The sequence below is a fragment of the Garra rufa genome, unplaced genomic scaffold (genome assembly GCF_049309525.1).
Source record: "Garra rufa unplaced genomic scaffold, GarRuf1.0 hap1_unplaced_005, whole genome shotgun sequence".
Lineage (NCBI taxonomy): Eukaryota > Metazoa > Chordata > Actinopteri > Cypriniformes > Cyprinidae > Garra > Garra rufa.
In genome coordinates, this window is record NW_027394280.1 from 1321001 (window position 1) to 1339206 (window position 18206).

An 18206-nucleotide genomic window follows, 5' to 3' on the forward strand; every position below is an offset into this window, starting at 1 on the left:
GTGGCTTAGAGGATTCATGAATCAACACTTCGAACGTCCTGCTGCCTTCACTTGATGCAAGACAGTGATTGCCATACCTCACTGAATTGGATCTTGGGCATGTTTTGCTACCTTTTAAATATGATTGACATTTTTTTTTTAAATCAATGTACGTTGAGAACAGGAGGCCTCAAAATGGTTTCTGCTGTCCGAGAGCAACACTGCGCAGTACGGGCTTAACAAAATGCCAAAAAGCAAGACTCTGGTGGGACTCGAACCCACAACCTTTGAATGGCCTCATCTGGCAGTCTAGAAGTCCAATGCGCTATCCATTGTGCCACAGAGCCCGTCGGTATGCCAGGCTGGGCCACTGAGGGCTTTTCTTAAAGATTTGTGCCCGTCCAGCTCAACCGAGTGCCACGCTGTGTGGGCAGAAAGACAGGTCCTCAGGTCTTTGCACGGTTCAAAAACAGAGCGTCGCCGGGGTCCCCATTCAACAGCGAGGCCAGAGACAGCCACCGGTGGAAAGGCACCGCTGGGATTCGAACCCAGGATCTCCTGTTTACAAGACAGGCGCTTTGACCAGCTAAGCCACGGCGCCTCCTCGGTGGGACCCGTTAGCCTGCGATGCTATCCTCCAAAAGCAGGTGAGAGGGTAGTGTTGCAAGCGAAACCTCCCGCGGTCCACAAGCTCCTCTGTGTCGCCATTCGCCGTCCGTTTTTTGGTAAAGCACGAGCTCGGCTGTATTGTGGTGCGCAACCAAAGGCATCGCTGGGATTCGAAACGCAGGATCTCCTGTTTACTAGGCTAGCCTGGAAGCACGTTCGCCCTACGGGAAGGCGACTCAGACGATCCAGGCTTCCAGAGAAGAGGCCAGGGGTTGGCTGACTGGGCGCTGGACAGCTTTAAGGCGTTTGCCGACAACTGAGTCGGGGTCGGTTAGCAAAATTAACCACTCGCTGCCCCTGCTTGCGGGTCGCTTTCGGAAAGAATTGCGCTTGCTGGGCTGGAACCCCGCCCAAGGCACCGCTGGGATTTGAACCCAGGATCTCCTGTTTACGAGACAGGAGCTTTAACCAACTAAGCCACGGCGCCAAACCACAAGCAGGGTTATCGGGACAGTGACTCAGAGGGTTAAAACATCCAGAGGCGGATGCTAAAAGAAAATGTCTACAAATTTCTACTGCCTGAGGGCAAAACTCCACAGTATGAGAGCTACCAGAAAGCCACGACTCTGGTGAGACTTGAACCCAAAACCATTGAATGACCTCATCTGGCAGTGACTCAGAGGATGCATGAATCAACACTTCAAACATCCTGTTGCGTGCACAGAAAGACAGGTCCTCAGGTCTGTGCACAGCGGAGGCAGGCTTACTGGACTGGAGCGCCACCCCAGGCACCGTTGGGATTCGAACCTAGGATCTCCTGTGTACTACAGAGGAGCTTTAACCAACTAAGCCACGGCGCCTCCTCGGTGAGACTCGATAGCCTGGGATGCTATCCTCCAAAAGCAGGTGAGAGGGTAGTGTTGCAAGAGAAACCTCCCGCGGTCCACAAGCTCCTCTGTGTCCCCGTTCGCCGTCCGTTTTTTGGTAAAGCACGAGCTCGGCTGTATTGTGGCGCGCAACCAAAGGCACCGCTGGGATTCAAACCCAGGATCTCCTGTTTACTAGACAGGGGCTTTAACCAACTAAGCCACGGCGCCACCCCGCATGCTAGGCGAGGGGAGGGCGGCTTAGAGGATTCATGAATCAACACTTCGAACGTCCTGCTGCCTTCACTTGATGCAAGACAGTGATTGCCATACCTCACTGAATTGGATCTTGGGCATGTTTTGCTACCTTTTAAATATGATTGACATTTTTTTTTTAAATCAATGTACGCTGAGAACAGGAGGCCTCAAAATGGTTTATGCCAGGCTGGGCCACTGAGGGCTTTTCTTAAAGATTTGTGCCCGTCCAGCTCAACCGAGTGCCACGCTGTGTGGGCAGAAAGACAGGTCCTCAGGTCTTTGCACGGTTCAAAAACAGAGCGTCGCCGGGGTCCCCATTCAACAGCGAGGCCAGAGACAGCCACCGGTGGAAAGGCACCGCTGGGATTCGAACCCAGGATCTCCTGTTTACAAGACAGGCGCTTTGCCCAGCTAAGCCACGGCGCCTCCTCGGTAGGACCCGTTAGCCTGCGATGCTATCCTCCAAAAGCAGGTGAGAGGGTAGTGTTGCAAGAGAAACCTCCCGCGGTCCACAAGCTCCTCTATGTCGCCATTCGCCGTCCGTTTTTTGGTAAAGCACGAGCTCGGCTGTATTGTGGTGCGCAACCAAAGGCATCGCTGGGATTCGAAACGCAGGATCTCCTGTTTACTAGGCTAGCCTGGAAGCACGTTCGCCCTACGGGAAGGCGACTCAGACGATCCAGGCTTCCAGAGAAGAGGCCAGGGGTTGGCTGACTGGGCGCTGGACAGCTTTAAGGCGTTTGCCGACAACTGAGTCGGGGCAGTTAGCAAAATTAACCACTCGCTGCCCCTGCTTGCGGGTCGCTTTCGGAAAAGCTTGCGCTTGCTGGGCTGGAACCCCGCCCAAGGCACCGCTGGGATTTAAACCCAGGATCTCGTGTTTACTAGACAGGCGCTTTAACCAACTAAGCCACGGCGCCACCCCGCATGCTAGGCGAGGGGAGGGTGGCTTAGAGGATTCATGAATCAACACTTCGAACGTCCTGCTGCCTTCACTTGATGCAAGACAGTGATTGCCATACCTCACTGAATTGGATCTTGGGCATGTTTTGCTACCTTTTAAATATGATTGACATTTTTTTTTTAAATCAATGTACGTTGAGAACAGGAGGCCTCAAAATGGTTTCTGCTGTCCGAGAGCAACACTGCGCAGTACGGGCTTAACAAAATGCCAAAAAGCAAGACTCTGGTGGGACTCGAACCCACAACCTTTGAATGGCCTCATCTGGCAGTCTAGAAGTCCAATGCGCTATCCATTGCGCCACAGAGCCCGTCGGTATGCCAGGCTGGGCCACTGAGGGCTTTTCTTAAAGATTTGTGCCCGTCCAGCTCAAACGAGTGCCACGCTGTGTGGGCAGAAAGACAGGTCCTCAGGTCTTTGCACGGTTCAAAAACAGAGCGTCGCCGGGGTCCCCATTCAACAGCGAGGCCAGAGACAGCCACCGGTGGAAAGGCACCGCTGGGATTCGAACCCAGGATCTCCTGTTTACAAGACAGGCGCTTTGACCAGCTAAGCCACGGCGCCTCCTCGGTGGGACCCGTTAGCCTGCGATGCTATCCTCCAAAAGCAGGTGAGAGGGTAGTGTTGCAAGCGAAACCTCCCGCGGTCCACAAGCTCCTCTGTGTCGCCATTCGCCGTCCGTTTTTTGGTAAAGCACGAGCTCGGCTGTATTGTGGTGCGCAACCAAAGGCATCGCTGGGATTCGAAACGCAGGATCTCCTGTTTACTAGGCTAGCCTGGAAGCACGTTCGCCCTACGGGAAGGCGACTCAGACGATCCAGGCTTCCAGAGAAGAGGCCAGGGGTTGGCTGACTGGGCGCTGGACAGCTTTAAGGCGTTTGCCGACAACTGAGTCGGGGTCGGTTAGCAAAATTAACCACTCGCTGCCCCTGCTTGCGGGTCGCTTTCGGAAAGAATTGCGCTTGCTGGGCTGGAACCCCGCCCAAGGCACCGCTGGGATTTGAACCCAGGATCTCCTGTTTACGAGACAGGTGCTTTAACCAACTAAGCCACGGCGCCAAACCACAAGCAGGGTTATCGGGACAGTGACTCAGAGGGTTAAAACATCCAGAGGCGGATGCTAAAAGAAAATGTCTACAAATTTCTACTGCCTGAGGGCAAAACTCCACAGTATGAGAGCTACCAGAAAGCCACGACTCTGGTGAGACTTGAACCCAAAACCATTGAAGGACCTCATCTGGCAGTGACTCAGAGGATGCATGAATCAACACTTCAAACATCCTGTTGCGTGCACAGAAAGACAGGTCCTCAGGTCTGTGCACAGCGGAGGCAGGCTTACTGGACTGGAGCGCCACCCCAGGCACCGTTGGGATTCGAACCTAGGATCTCCTGTGTACTACAGAGGAGCTTTAACCAACTAAGCCACGGTGCCTCCTCGGTGAGACTCGATAGCCTGGGATGCTATCCTCCAAAAGCAGGTGAGAGGGTAGTGTTGCAAGAGAAACCTCCCGCGGTCCACAAGCTCCTCTGTGTCCCCGTTCGCCGTCCGTTTTTTGGTAAAGCACGAGCTCGGCTGTATTGTGGCGCGCAACCAAAGGCACCGCTGGGATTCGAACCCAGGATCTCCTGTTTACTAGACAGGCGCTTCAACCAACTAAGCCACGGCTCCACCCCGCATGCTAGGCGAGGGGAGGGCGGCTTAGAGGATTCATGAATCAACACTTCGAACGTCCTGCTGCCTTCACTTGATGCAAGACAGTGATTGCCATACCTCACTGAATTGGATCTTGGGCATGTTTTGCTACCTTTTAAATATGATTGACATTTTTTTTTTAAATCAATGTACGCTGAGAACAGGAGGCCTCAAAATGGTTTATGCCAGGCTGGGCCACTGAGGGCTTTTCTTAAAGATTTGTGCCCGTCCAGCTCAACCGAGTGCCACGCTGTGTGGGCAGAAAGACAGGTCCTCAGGTCTTTGCACGGTTCAAAAACAGAGCGTCGCCGGGGTCCCCATTCAACAGCGAGGCCAGAGACAGCCACCGGTGGAAAGGCACCGCTGGGATTCGAACCCAGGATCTCCTGTTTACAAGACAGGCGCTTTGACCAGCTAAGCCACGGCGCCTCCTCGGTAGGACCCGTTAGCCTGCGATGCTATCCTCCAAAAGCAGGTGAGAGGGTAGTGTTGCAAGAGAAACCTCCCGCGGTCCACAAGCTCCTCTATGTCGCCATTCGCCGTCCGTTTTTTGGTAAAGCACGAGCTCGGCTGTATTGTGGTGCGCAACCAAAGGCATCGCTGGGATTCGAAACGCAGGATCTCCTGTTTACTAGGCTAGCCTGGAAGCACGTTCGCCCTACGGGAAGGCGACTCAGACGATCCAGGCTTCCAGAGAAGAGGCCAGGGGTTGGCTGACTGGGCGCTGGACAGCTTTAAGGCGTTTGCCGACAACTGAGTCGGGGCGGTTAGCAAAATTAACCACTCGCTGCCCCTGCTTGCGGGTCGCTTTCGGAAAAGCTTGCGCTTGCTGGGCTGGAACCCCGCCCAAGGCACCGCTGGGATTTAAACCCAGGATCTCGTGTTTACTAGACAGGCGCTTTAACCAACTAAGCCACGGCGCCACCCCGCATGCTAGGCGAGGGGAGGGTGGCTTAGAGGATTCATGAATCAACACTTCGAACGTCCTGCTGCCTTCACTTGATGCAAGACAGTGATTGCCATACCTCACTGAATTGGATCTTGGGCATGTTTTGCTACCTTTTAAATATGATTGACATTTTTTTTTTAAATCAATGTACGCTGAGAACAGGAGGCCTCAAAATGGTTTCTGCTGTCCGAGAGCAACACTGCGCAGTACGGGCTTAACAAAATGCCAAAAAGCACGACTCTGGTGGGACTCGAACCCACAGCCTTTGAATGGCCTCATCTGGCAGTCTAGAAGTCCAATGCGCTATCCATTGCGCCACAGAGCCCGTCGGTATGCCAGGCTGGGCCACTGAGGGCTTTTCTTAAAGATTTGTGCCCGTCCAGCTCAAACGAGTGGCACGCTGTGTGGGCAGAAAGACAGGTCCTCAGGTCTTTGCACGGTTCAAAAACAGAGCGTCGCCAGGGTCCCCATTCAACAGCGAGGCCAAAGACAGCCACCGGTGGAAAGGCACCGCTGGGATTCGAACCCAGGATCTCCTGTTTACAAGACAGGCGCTTTGACCAGCTAAGCCACGGCGCCTCCTCGGTGGGACCCGTTAGCCTGCGATGCTATCCTTCAAAAGCAGGTGAGAGGGTAGTGTTGCAAGAGAAACCTCCCGCGGTCCACAAGCTCCTCTGTGTCGCCATTCGCCGTCCGTTTTTTGGTAAAGCACGAGCTCGGCTGTATTGTGGCGCGCAACCAAAGGCACCACTGGGATTCGAACCCAGGATCGCTGGGTGGGCAGAAAGACAAGTCCTCAGGTCTTTGCACGGTTCAAAAACAGAGCGTCGCTGGGGTCCCCATTCAACAGCGAGGCCAGAGACAGCCACCGGTGGAAAGGCACCGCTGCGATGCTATCCTCCAAAAGCAGGTGAGAGGGTAGTGTTGCAAGAGAAACCTCCCGCTGTCCACAAGCTCCTCTGTGTCGCCATTCGCTGTCCGTTTTTTGGTAAAGCACGAGCTCGGCTGTATTGTGGTGCGCAACCAAAGGCATCGCTGGGATTCGAAACGCAGGATCTCCTGTTTACTAGACTAGCCTGGAAGCACGTTCGCCCTACGGGAAGGCGACTCAGACGATCCAGGCTTCCAGAGAAGAGGCCAGGGGTTGGCTGACTGGGCGCTGGACAGCTTTAAAGAGCTGGCTGTCTGGTGCAGTCATAACAACCTGGAGCTCAACACGCTCAAGCCTGTGGAGATGATAGTTGACTTCATGAGAAACCCCCCTGCTCTCCCCTACTCACCATCATGAACAGCACTGTCAACACAGTGGAGTCATTCAGGTTCCTATGCAACACCATCTCCCAGGACCTGAAGTGAGACATTCACATAGACTCCATTGTGAAAAAGGCCCAGCAGGGACTGTACTTCCTCCGCCAGCTGAGGAAGCTCAACCTGCCACAGGAACTGCTGAAATAGTTCTACTCTGCCATCGTTGAATCCGTCCTCTGCACTTCAATTACTGTCTGGTTAAGTTCAGCTACCAATTCTGATCTCAGAAGACTACATCGCATAGTCCAGACTGCTGAGTGAATAATTGGTATAACCCTTCCTACCCTTCAAGATCTCTACTTATCCAGAGTGTGCAAAAGGGCTGGCAAAATCACTCTGGACCCCTCACATCCAGCACACTCACTCTTTGAACTGTTACCATCTAGTTGGTGCTACAGAGATCTGACCACCAAGATGACAAGACACCGGAACAGTTTCTTTCCCCAGGCAATCCATCTCATGAACATTTGTCAGTAAACGTGAAACATGCAGCACTATTGTACACTTCATTAATCTATTCAGTATTTAACACCATACCTACTTACATCCAAATTTGCACCTACTATACCTGTACATAGTAATGGCATATTCTGTATATTGTGTTTTTGCTATTTTTCACTTTGTCTTGTGTACTTGTATATTGTTCTTTTTTTATAATCTATGTCTTGTCTTTTCACTGTCACTCAGGTGCACTGTTGAACTGCTGTCACTAAAACAAATTCATAGTATGTGTAAACATACCTGGCAATAAAGCTCATTCTGATTCTGATAATGTATTAGAGCATGTAGCTTGATCAGAATCGGAAAGGGACATTAATCTACAAGGCAGAATCAGAGACTCATGTAATTTGTGCACAAGAGTTTTATTAATTAAGGACTAACCCATGACTAATCTAAACAAACAAACAAACATACAATCACTCATACATAGAGGAAGGGCAAGTCAGATTGGATAAATTGAGACATTAGAGAAACAAGAAAAATGACTATGAAAAGAGTCAGTTAGCCAACTAAATGAAACCATCAGTGTCATTTTACAACGGGGTTTACAAATTTAACTAAACCTCTAGTTAAATGTATGATACTTGTATTTCCTTGGTAGTTGACGAGCGTTTTGATGCAGTCTCGGATGAAAGTCTTAATGGTTTCAAGGTTTTGGACTTGGGATCACGTTTTTCCATGTTTGAAGAGCGATGAATTCCAAAGTTGTCCTGACTCTGAGGTGATTGGGAGTTTCTTCCAACGTGAAAAGTGAAGAAGAATGATGAGCTGAGAGAGAGAGTGAGACCCAGCTGAAATCCTGTGATCTTTGGGGAATGAAAAGACAAGGCTGCAGGGCCTGGCACAGGCTTAGGGTTCTGGAGAGTTCTATCTCATCTACCTAGGAGTTCAAGGCCTGCCAGGCGCAGAAGCATCGGCTCTGGGACTTATCAACCAGAAGATGGAAAGGTGATGAGACATGGGACTAAAAGAACCGAGAAAAGCCTGGAGAACTGAGGCAAGTCACTGTTTGAAGCCTTTATCTTCTTGGAGGGAAAGTTTACAACTCTTTGTGAGAATGGTATTGGGATTGGTTGTTAATGCAAAAACTACTAAGGTTTCTTAAAACACTAATATGTTGCATAGGTATCAAAAGATAACATAAACTATGTTTTAGATCATCAAAATACAAATTCAAGGAGACCAAATGTGTTATATGTGTAGTTATACTATGCATGTATTTATCATTTATCATAACACATTAATAAAAACATTACACAATACTAAAGAAACAGTAATAACATACACAATGATCTAAGGATATGCGTGTTCATTTACAGAAAGTTTTTTTCAAAGAATTAATAGAAGTCAGTTCCTATGGCAGTATGTGTCCCTTTTTTTTTTTTTTTTTTTGAGTATTAGTTGGAATTATTTAAATTCTCTCTACATACTTTTGAGTTGTAAAGATTATCTGGTCTGGCAGTGTGTGTGTCTGATTGGTCCTGACCCTACATTGTTTTTTTTCTTCCGAGCAACACATAGGCAACATATAATGACAGTTTGTAGAGTAATTTACAACAGCTTCAGATGTAGCTCAACCAATCAGAATTTTTATACATTTTGGTTGAAACTCTTTCCACACTGAGGGGATCTGTCAGCCTTCTCTCTATTGTGGATCTTCATGTGGTTGTAAAGGTGTCCTTGTTGACTGAAACTCTTTCCACACTGTTTGCATGTGTAAGGCTTCTCTCCAGTGTGAATTCTCATGTGAATATTAAGGTATCCTTTACAAGAGAAACTCTTTCCACACTGTTGGCAGATGAAACGCCTCTCTCCTGTGTGAATTTCCATGTGGACTTTAAGGGATGCTTTTTGAATGAAACTCTTTCCACACTGTTGGCAGATGAAAGACTTTTCTCCTGTGTGAATTTTCATATGGACTTTAAGGTTTGTATTTTGACTGAAACTCTTTCCACACTGTTGGCAGATGAAAGGCTTCTCTCCAGTGTGAATTTTCATGTGGTCTTTAAGGTGTCCTTTTCGAGTGAAACTCTTTCCACACTGTTGGCAGATGAAACGCCTCTCTCCAGTGTGAATTTTCATGTGGACTTTAAATTCTCCTTGTTCATTGAAACTCTTTCCACGCTGAAAGCAAGTGAAAAAACTCCTAGTTCTTGCCTTTTGAGCTCTTTTTTGGGTAGATGTATTTTCTGACTGTAAGGAACAAAATGGTTTTTTTCCAGTTATGAAAACATTAAGATTCTCAAACTGAACTTTCTCTTCAGTTTCATTCAGTTCTCCCCTCTCCTCTTTCAGTGCTGTTGGACCTAAGGTGGGAAAACAAAGAAATAAAAGTTTACCCCAGTTTAATGACACAAAGCAGGTAACACCAATCATGTAGATTTGTAATGCATGTATGCTAGATCTCATATCATGGTGTTGTAGTGCATGGAGCCAACCAGACATGTAATAACTAGTTATATTCCTTAAATGACTTCTCCCCCACGATTAACACCTATGTGCTATGAGCCAGTCCTTTGTTCACTATCCAGCTCATCCCCCCACCATCAAGATAAGACTCCTACCAGAAATGCAGGGAAAGATAGACTTTCCTTATTCAGACATGCAGTCCCACATACAGTTATATAGAAATGTACACGTATCAATGTGTTACCTTTTCTTATATTGTTGTTTCTGTTATGTATGTCGGCCTCAAACATTAATCCGCAATAGGTGAATTATTGTGCATGCTAAGACTCTCACATTTAGAATCACTCAGTCAAACGAGAAGATACATAGATCATGTTTGGTGTCTATGAGCAGCATTTATTATTCCCTAAATGTTAATGTTTGTGGCATCTTAATAACTCATTGCTTTATATGTATTATTGAACTTTTGAAAGTTTTGTGGCCAAACAACCAATCATCTTCCACATGCGAAACCCCATTGTGAGAGACAAAGACTTTCAATCTTCCCTCCAAAACTCAGATCAACCGGATTGGTCAAGGTCCAACTGTGGGCGTGAACGACCTACAGGTTTATAAACCTTCCCTCATCTCTCTCACTTTCTCGCTCTTGCCTTCGGGACACAAAGACACGTCACCCGCACCTCCCCCCAGATCCATGGGGGGGGGGGGGGGGGGGGGTCTCACCTAGCGGAGGAGATGATGAGGCCTGCGATACTCTCAAGGAACTGGAAAGGACTTTCTGAACTGAACACAAACGGAACAATGCACAACAACAACAAGCTTGCAAGTATCCGTCCTTTCTACAAACGTAGATAGCTGCGTTTAAGGCGTTTTATAAAAGAAACGATTTCAGGATGTTCAGAACCGTTTCATTCCTGTCCCTTTGCAAACTCACTTTCTGTCTCTCTCTCTCTTTTACTCTCTCTCTCTCTCTCTCTTACTCTCTCTCTCTCACGCGTTCTCTGTCTATTTGTGTTTTATGTACGTTTGTCTATGTGCGATCGTTTGTAAGTAGAATAGTTTAATAAACAACCATATATTCACATAATGATTCTCTGTGCTGAATGCTTACATTACAAAGTCACTTAAACTGTTTCGATCTCATATTGCTACCTTAAGCCCTATTCTGTTCAATTGTTTAACTCCGTTCTGGTTAGTAAAAATGCGTTGCCGTGACGACGAGCCAACGTCAGAGTAATGGATATCACTGAACAATTTGCTGGACAAAGAAACCAGTCGATACCGTTATTACTGTTACTGATCAGAAACTGGAAATTGTGTATATTTAATGACGATTATTATACACGATTTCCTGTGAGTTAAACTACTTTCCCTGACTGAAATGTATGTTTTAAATAACTCATTTCATCCTATTCATTGGTTATAAGACCTGGTGGAGTTTGCAGTGTATATGTGATGAGAGAAACAGTCTCAGGCATATACACACATATATTGATCATCTTAAATTCTTTGAGCTAACCAAAATTCTCTACATTAATTGGCGTTAGAATGCGGGGCAGTTTTAAACTATGTGATGTGAGCGGCTCAGGAATAGTTTGTGTGTCTGCATGCTTGTTTATTCAAACTCGGCTCGCGACTCGCGTCTCTTTTGTTTGTGTGTGTGTGTGTTAGAACGGTGTGGCCAAGCCCACCTTTAACACCTTCACAGATGTTTGAGCCTCTCGCACAGAGAAACTAAACAGCTGTTGAAGATGTAACTTAACTGCAGTTTATATATTGACCCTATAAAACGAAGCAATCTTTTATAGCGCGTCTTAAAGCCACCCTAAATTGAGCGAAGAAAACCTCTATTTTTGCGTGAAGAAGCTGATTGAGCGATGTTCCTCTTTCACCTTACAAAGGCCATATCTTTATATTTTGAGTGTAGATAGATTAGCCATTGATGTGCACTCCAATGCTAATCAGCTATCTTGCTCCTTTGGGTTAAAACCTCAGCTTAGCTAACTGATTAGGTTGACCCCGTTTGCTCGTCGAATAGATTTAATATAGTAAACAACTTCGCGTTATTACTGTACAAATCTTGATCGAGTGTTATTTATTTGTTTTGTGCAAAGCACACACAAGTCTTGTGTCAGCAGGCTGACTCAAGATCAAGGTGCACGCATCGTAACTAAGCAACCTTTTAATAGTGTAAGCATCCTATTAAGTTAAAGTTTGCAAAACACATGTACCTGTGTTCAGTAAAACGGACACAAGAAAGATACACCCGCGATCACGCATCGCCATGGTAACTGCGCTTAGATGCGCGTTTAAATCCACACAAGGTGGAATCTGAAATCCCGCATAAAAGGTATTTCCTTCTATTAAAAGATAGAAGTCTGTCTAAAACCTCTTCCAATACCTATGCCTGATTTCATATTATTTTTTTTATTTTATTTTATTTTTTCTTTTTTTTTCTTTGAGCAACAACGCTTATAGATAGTCCCAGTCAGTCTCTCCCTTCTCTTTTCCTTTTGATGTTACATTATTAATTATTGTTATTTAAACCATAATGATAATTAACATAATGTATGTTTTTTTGTGTGTGTGTGATTTAATTTTAATTATTTCACCGCCTTAGATTCAACTCTCCCTCTAGCAATTATAATTGTATTTGCTCATTTTAAATTTTTGATTAAACAGTCTTGATTTAAATTTAAACTTTGACCAAATCGATCAAGTTGCACTCTCACTACCCCGGGTAATTCGGCCCATCCCAGGGGGGCCTTTCTCTCTTTTGCTCTCTCAGCTCTGCCATTTCCCAGGTGTGACGACTCCATAGCGCCCCCACCTGGTGGGCCCCGTCACTGACCTCAGGGCTGGCAGTCAGCTCACTTTCTCTCTTTTGCTTTAACCCTTTATACCTCTCTTTCTGATGGATCTTGTTTTTATTTTTCTCCCTATTAGAGACTGAACCTGTCTGAACATCAGTGAAATCTTTTGGTAACTACACAGATGAACTGAATAGCTCTAAAGTTAATCGCTCATCATTAAGTTTACTCATAGTTTCCTGTGTTTACCCACACAAACTATCTGACCCTTTCTTTAAAGCTAGGATAATAAGCGTTTAGTTTGCGTCACCATCTGATGACATCAGTTAAGGCGCAACACATAGCAACATTTTAGCTCATTAGTTCTGTACGGACTTGCATTGGCTCGTTGTGCTTTGTCTCTCCCTCTCTATTTGTGTCAACATGTCACCATCCAGTCTCGCCATCCAGTCCAGACAAGGCAAAGATGCCATCCTGCCCTGGGTCTAGTGACTACAGCCCCTGAGCGGAGAACAGCCGGACGACCACGCACACAGGCGAATGGATCACGATCCAGTCAAGAGCTACGGCTGCAGAGAACCAATCAACTCATCTACAGCCCGGACCATCAGTGACCACGCCCTCAACAAGATCGTCTGACTAAAGCCGCAGCGGAGAAAGCTTCACCCACGACGGAACCAGGACAGCGCGCAGAACCGCCTAGACCATCTGGATGTTCAGAGATAGCGGATGAAGAGGACAAGGACCTACACGAGGAGAGAGGAGAAAAGCTTCAAGACACGCCTGCAACACCCCCACAGACTGAGCGCAGAGAGCAGTACAGGAGAACACTCCTAAACAGCGGAAGCTCTCTTTACAATGAACCCAGCACACCTTAAAGAACTCAAATTCTTGCAGATAACAATATGAACAAACAGGAGAGCTCAACACAAAATCTCTCCCGGGCCTAACAGCCCACTGTTCACACCTCACACGCCAGCAAGCTGGCCGGGAATCTGACAGCTGTCACCACAAAACGCTGTCTTCCTGAACACTGCAGTAGGCTACAACACACGCCTGTCTGCAAAACATTGACTCTTAAGCAAGAACATTGCCCAGTGTGACCACGAGACAGATCTGCTTAGCTCCACCTCCAGCTAACAGGACCCCAGCCATTTGTACCAGCAGTCAAAACTGTCAAAACTGAATACAGCAGCTAAGAACACGACTGCTACGACCAGCATCTGAGCCTACGTGAGACAACGCGACAGGCACCAAGGGAAGATGGCATCAACGCCAGAAAATCTTTCCCCTCAGATATCCACATCACACTGTGAGTCACCACCCAAATGCTACAGCCTTCTTCCGTACAGCGATCGCTCGATTCAGCGGACTCTACAGACCGCCGGAAAACAGCCAAGCACCAGAAGGCAATAAAGATTAGCAAAGTGATTGTCCAGCTGCCCCATGCCAAGGGGGGACGTCTGACTGACCAAGGTGAACAAACATACAGTGGTGTATGGGAGCTGAACACGCAGCGACATCACTGTGTGGGAGTGATCTGAGATCAGTGCAGGCCAGCACTGAGGACACCTGTGCTCTGAACTTAACCTGGAATAGACAATGCAAAACCTGCTACGTCCTGTTTCTCACAGCCCTACGATACTCCCTCAACTGCGAGAAAGCCTTGCTAGATAAGATTACTCCCAGATGTTTACACTCTGGCGAACGAACTACCTGCATTCACCAAAAGGGGTCACTGTTCGGCTCAAAACACAGTGTGGCTAAAACCCTAACGCTGCACACACATTCAATGGAATACGTGAAGCAGTGCCCACTCTAGAAGCCACACCCCCTTTCTGAAAAGTAATCTTTTGCAGTGTACATATCATTCAGGTATTTCAAAGACTTTAAACAATTCCGTCATGAAGAGCCTAAAGGAAAATGGCCACCCAGAAGTGGTGCCAAGCTGCTCTCCACATATGACGATGATGCAGAACTAATGTCATGTACAAGGCTCTCAGCAGAGCCCAGCACCCAGATGACAACAGCTGCGCTGCACAAACCATCCAGCGATGTGCCAATCGCACCAGAAGACAGAGGGAATCACAGAGACCTGCCACCAACGTGTGATGTTTATAACTATCAATGCCTGCAGACCAAGGGTCCCACGCACACAAACCCATGTGCTTATAGACCAAAGAGCGAGGCAAGACACGTCCAGAGCAGGTACCTAGTGGAAAACGACAAGCCTGTCCCACTGCAACACCTTAAGCCGGGCCACCTGACATCACAGCACGAGTGACGGCAATCGGATCAACCCTTGTGTCACAGCAAGTCGCAAGAACTCCCTCTGAAAATTACTAACCTGCATAGACTCAAAGTAGGCTAAGCTCAGTTTCAAACAACACCACTCAGTTTGAAACAGACGAGCATCAACAACTGTTCCAGACAAGCATTGCCATCACAATAAGAACATTTACATGCTATTCGTGGAAAAACAGTGAAAGGCCCAGAAAAAAACTGAGGGATTTTGTGGCTGCCTAAGGTTTTCAACAACAAAAAACCCACCCACCCAACCCAAGCATCGCTTCTAAGCCACAAGCAAACCCCTCACGCTGCTACGCCGCCTGCATCACACCCATGCACACTGGCTCCACCTACAAAATAGCTCTGCTAAAGCAGCCTCCACTGCTCCCAAGCAATGCTGACACTTTGCACTGTCCGACCACACTAAGGCACTAAGCCTAAAACAACTCAGTGATGTCACACACATGCCGCATCTAGATGACACATCCTCACATTTGTTCCTGATAACCAAACACCGCCACAGCTCCCAGCTTTCCAGGAACAAAGGGGGGTCATTGCTGATGTATGCCCAAGATGCACCGTGCAGAATACACCAGAGTACCAAAGCCACTACCAATGCAAAAGTGGCGCACTGCCAAGCATGCAGTGACAGAGGACATCAGAATATGCTAAGTTTGATGCCAGCTCGAAACCAGCGGATTTCAAACGACACAGCCTCTCTACGATGCAAAGCAGTCAGTCGACGAGAAACATCTGTGAACGTTTACCACCAGATGGCACCAGAAACGACACCCGTGTCAACTAAGAAACCACCCGTGTCACCACCTACATTGCTCACCAGTACTTCAGTGAAACATGCCCGAGTGCGACACCTGCATCCAAAGAGCGCAGGAAGCCAAAAGCATGCCTCAGCCAGCGAGATTCACAATAGGAACTGTGAACCAGCGTGTCTCGGACATCCAGCCCTGCCACTCACCAGGACCAACTGGAGACTCAGCAGAGTACAGAGAACGGCATCCTTCAGCCTAAAGCAGCCAACGGCCTGCAATGGCAGAGAAAGGAACAGCAGGACTGCGACAAATGGACAACTCACATCCAGCCTGGACAACCAGGAGCTGAGCAGCATCGTCTTCTCCTTGGCCCACACCCTCAAGGGCCTCAGACAGGAGGTAAATGAACTGAACCTGCAAGTCTCTGAGTACCAAAGTTAACCGACACCCACAAGGACAGCTGGACACGCCTGCTTTTCCAGAACAGAGTGTCTGATGTTAACAAAGAGCTCCTTGAATGAAACTCCACTGAGAAGTACTGAAAGATAAACTTCTGACTCCTTGGCCAACGCAACACCGCATTAGACTTCCTAAAAGGAAAAAGCATCCCATGAGACCAGCCGACAGCTCAGGAGCAGCCAGACAATGTTGAACGGAGCAACGGGCCCACAGGACCAACAGCAAAACCCCTACCAACACAACTCAGACCCGCTCAAGTCAGTGTCGACACCCCCAACATCAGACGCCTGATGACATTTGAGCAAAACAGCGGGATAACAGACACCTGCTGCCCTCCTGCACCCTAACCGGGCCCGTCGGAAACTTCTTTACACTACAAAATCTTTACGACAATTCTCTGCGAACCCTGGAACTACCTGCCCTCTCACAAGTGAGAGTCCAACCAGCGATTCCAGACTGCAGGGACCACAGATACTAGATAACAACCACCTGACACAGACCAACCTGGGTCAGGATGACAAGTGACAGTGCCTCGACACCTGTTGCACAAAGCTCGAGGACCCATACCTTGCCACTGTCTATATTATCACACCTGATAACGTCAACCACGGCACCACAGCCACTCCTTGAAGCACCAACCTCCAGAGAGCCACCTCTCTCTTCCAGCCAGGAGTGCCGGGTGCATGCCTGATTGTTCCGCACCTTTGACGTCGCTCGCTGTTGTCTGTTGGACGGACAACAACGTTCGAAAGAGGGGATATGTAGTGCATGGAGCCAACCAGACATGTAATAACTAGTTATATTCCTTAAATGACTTCTCCCCCACGATTAACACCTATGTGCTATGAGCCAGTCCTTTGTTCACTATCCAGCTCATCCCCCCACCATCAAGATAAGACTCCTACCAGAAATGCAGGGAAAGATAGACTTTCCTTATTCAGACATGCAGTCCCACATACAGTTATATAGAAATGTACACGTATCAATGTGTTACCTTTTCTTATATTGTTGTTTCTGTTATGTATGTCGGCCTCAAACATTAATCCGCAATAGGTGAATTATTGTGCATGCTAAGACTCTCACATTTAGAATCACTCAGTCAAACGAGAAGATACATAGATCATGTTTGGTGTCTATGAGCAGCATTTATTATTCCCTAAATGTTAATGTTTGTGGCATCTTAATAACTCATTGCTTTATATGTATTATTGAACTTTTGAAAGTTTTGTGGCCAAACAACCAATCATCTTCCACATGCGAAACCCCATTGTGAGAGACAAAGACTTTCAATCTTCCCTCCAAAACTCAGATCAACCGGATTGGTCAAGGTCCAACTGTGGGCGTGAACGACCTACAGGTTTATAAACCTTCCCTCATCTCTCTCACTTTCTCGCTCTTGCCTTCGGGACACAAAGACACGTCACCCGCACCTCCCCCCAGATCCATGGGGGGGGGGGGGGTCTCACCTAGCGGAGGAGATGATGAGGCCTGCGATACTCTCAAGGAACTGGAAAGGACTTTCTGAACTGAACACAAACGGAACAATGCACAACAACAACAAGCTTGCAAGTATCCGTCCTTTCTACAAACGTAGATAGCTGCGTTTAAGGCGTTTTATAAAAGAAACGATTTCAGGATGTTCAGAACCGTTTCATTCCTGTCCCTTTGCAAACTCACTTTCTGTCTCTCTCTCTCTTTTACTCTCTCTCTCTCTCTCTCTTACGCGTTCTCTGTCTATTTGTGTTTTATGTACGTTTGTCTATGTGCGATCGTTTGTAAGTAGAATAGTTTAATAAACAACCATATATTCACATAATGATTCTCTGTGCTGAATGCTTACATTACAAGGTCACTTAAACTGTTTCGATCTCATATTGCTACCTTAAGCCCTATTCTGTTCAATTGTTTAACTCCGTTCTGGTTAGTAAAAATGCGTTGCCGTGACGACGAGCCAACGTCAGAGTAATGGATATCACTGAACAATTTGCTGGACAAAGAAACCAGTCGATACCGTTATTACTGTTACTGATCAGAAACTGGAAATTGCGTATATTTAATGACGATTATTATACACGATTTCCTGTGAGTTAAACTACTTTCCCTGACTGAAATGTATGTTTTAAATAACTCATTTCATCCTATTCATTGGTTATAAGACCTGGTGGAGTTTGCAGTGTATATGTGATGAGAGAAACAGTCTCAGGCATATACACACATATATTGATCATCTTAAATTCTTTGAGCTAACCAAAATTCTCTACAGTGTCCAAACCTGATCATGGTCTGGTGATCTATGGAGTTTAAGCTAGCTGCTATACAGTTTATTTGATCTCAATTATGGTGTA

At 47.2% G+C, this 18206-nt stretch overlaps 1 protein-coding gene, 14 non-coding genes and 1 pseudogene across 15 annotated transcripts; 1 reads left to right on the forward strand and 15 right to left on the reverse strand.

Annotated features, from left to right (window-relative positions):
- LOC141312756 (uncharacterized) overlaps positions 1 to 18206 on the forward strand; it is a 145932-nt pseudogene that overhangs the window by 49715 nt on the left and 78011 nt on the right.
- trnar-ucu (transfer RNA arginine (anticodon UCU)) lies at positions 237 to 326 on the reverse strand. Its single transcript is given in 2 exon segments — positions 237 to 272; positions 290 to 326. It is a non-coding gene; the product is annotated as a tRNA-Arg (tRNA).
- trnat-ugu (transfer RNA threonine (anticodon UGU)) lies at positions 507 to 580 on the reverse strand. The gene has a single exon. It is a non-coding gene; the product is annotated as a tRNA-Thr (tRNA).
- trnat-cgu (transfer RNA threonine (anticodon CGU)) lies at positions 1002 to 1075 on the reverse strand. Its single transcript has one exon. It is a non-coding gene; the product is annotated as a tRNA-Thr (tRNA).
- trnat-agu (transfer RNA threonine (anticodon AGU)) lies at positions 1612 to 1685 on the reverse strand. The gene has a single exon. It is a non-coding gene; the product is annotated as a tRNA-Thr (tRNA).
- On the reverse strand, positions 2065 to 2138 carry trnat-ugu (transfer RNA threonine (anticodon UGU)). The gene has a single exon. It is a non-coding gene; the product is annotated as a tRNA-Thr (tRNA).
- trnat-agu (transfer RNA threonine (anticodon AGU)) lies at positions 2559 to 2632 on the reverse strand. Its single transcript has one exon. It is a non-coding gene; the product is annotated as a tRNA-Thr (tRNA).
- Positions 2894 to 2983, reverse strand: trnar-ucu (transfer RNA arginine (anticodon UCU)). Its single transcript is given in 2 exon segments — positions 2894 to 2929; positions 2947 to 2983. It is a non-coding gene; the product is annotated as a tRNA-Arg (tRNA).
- Positions 3164 to 3237, reverse strand: trnat-ugu (transfer RNA threonine (anticodon UGU)). The gene has a single exon. It is a non-coding gene; the product is annotated as a tRNA-Thr (tRNA).
- On the reverse strand, positions 3659 to 3732 carry trnat-cgu (transfer RNA threonine (anticodon CGU)). The gene has a single exon. It is a non-coding gene; the product is annotated as a tRNA-Thr (tRNA).
- Positions 4269 to 4342, reverse strand: trnat-agu (transfer RNA threonine (anticodon AGU)). Its single transcript has one exon. It is a non-coding gene; the product is annotated as a tRNA-Thr (tRNA).
- On the reverse strand, positions 4722 to 4795 carry trnat-ugu (transfer RNA threonine (anticodon UGU)). The gene has a single exon. It is a non-coding gene; the product is annotated as a tRNA-Thr (tRNA).
- trnat-agu (transfer RNA threonine (anticodon AGU)) lies at positions 5216 to 5289 on the reverse strand. Its single transcript has one exon. It is a non-coding gene; the product is annotated as a tRNA-Thr (tRNA).
- On the reverse strand, positions 5551 to 5640 carry trnar-ucu (transfer RNA arginine (anticodon UCU)). The gene is given in 2 exon segments: positions 5551 to 5586; positions 5604 to 5640. It is a non-coding gene; the product is annotated as a tRNA-Arg (tRNA).
- trnat-ugu (transfer RNA threonine (anticodon UGU)) lies at positions 5821 to 5894 on the reverse strand. The gene has a single exon. It is a non-coding gene; the product is annotated as a tRNA-Thr (tRNA).
- Positions 7468 to 9569, reverse strand: LOC141312770 (uncharacterized). Its single transcript, XM_073832636.1, has 2 exons — positions 9563 to 9569; positions 7468 to 9430 (listed from the first exon to the last, which is right to left on the reverse strand). The coding sequence occupies exons 1-2, from the start codon at positions 9567 to 9569 to the stop codon at positions 8715 to 8717; spliced, it is 723 nt and encodes a 240-aa protein (XP_073688737.1). The 3' UTR covers positions 7468 to 8714.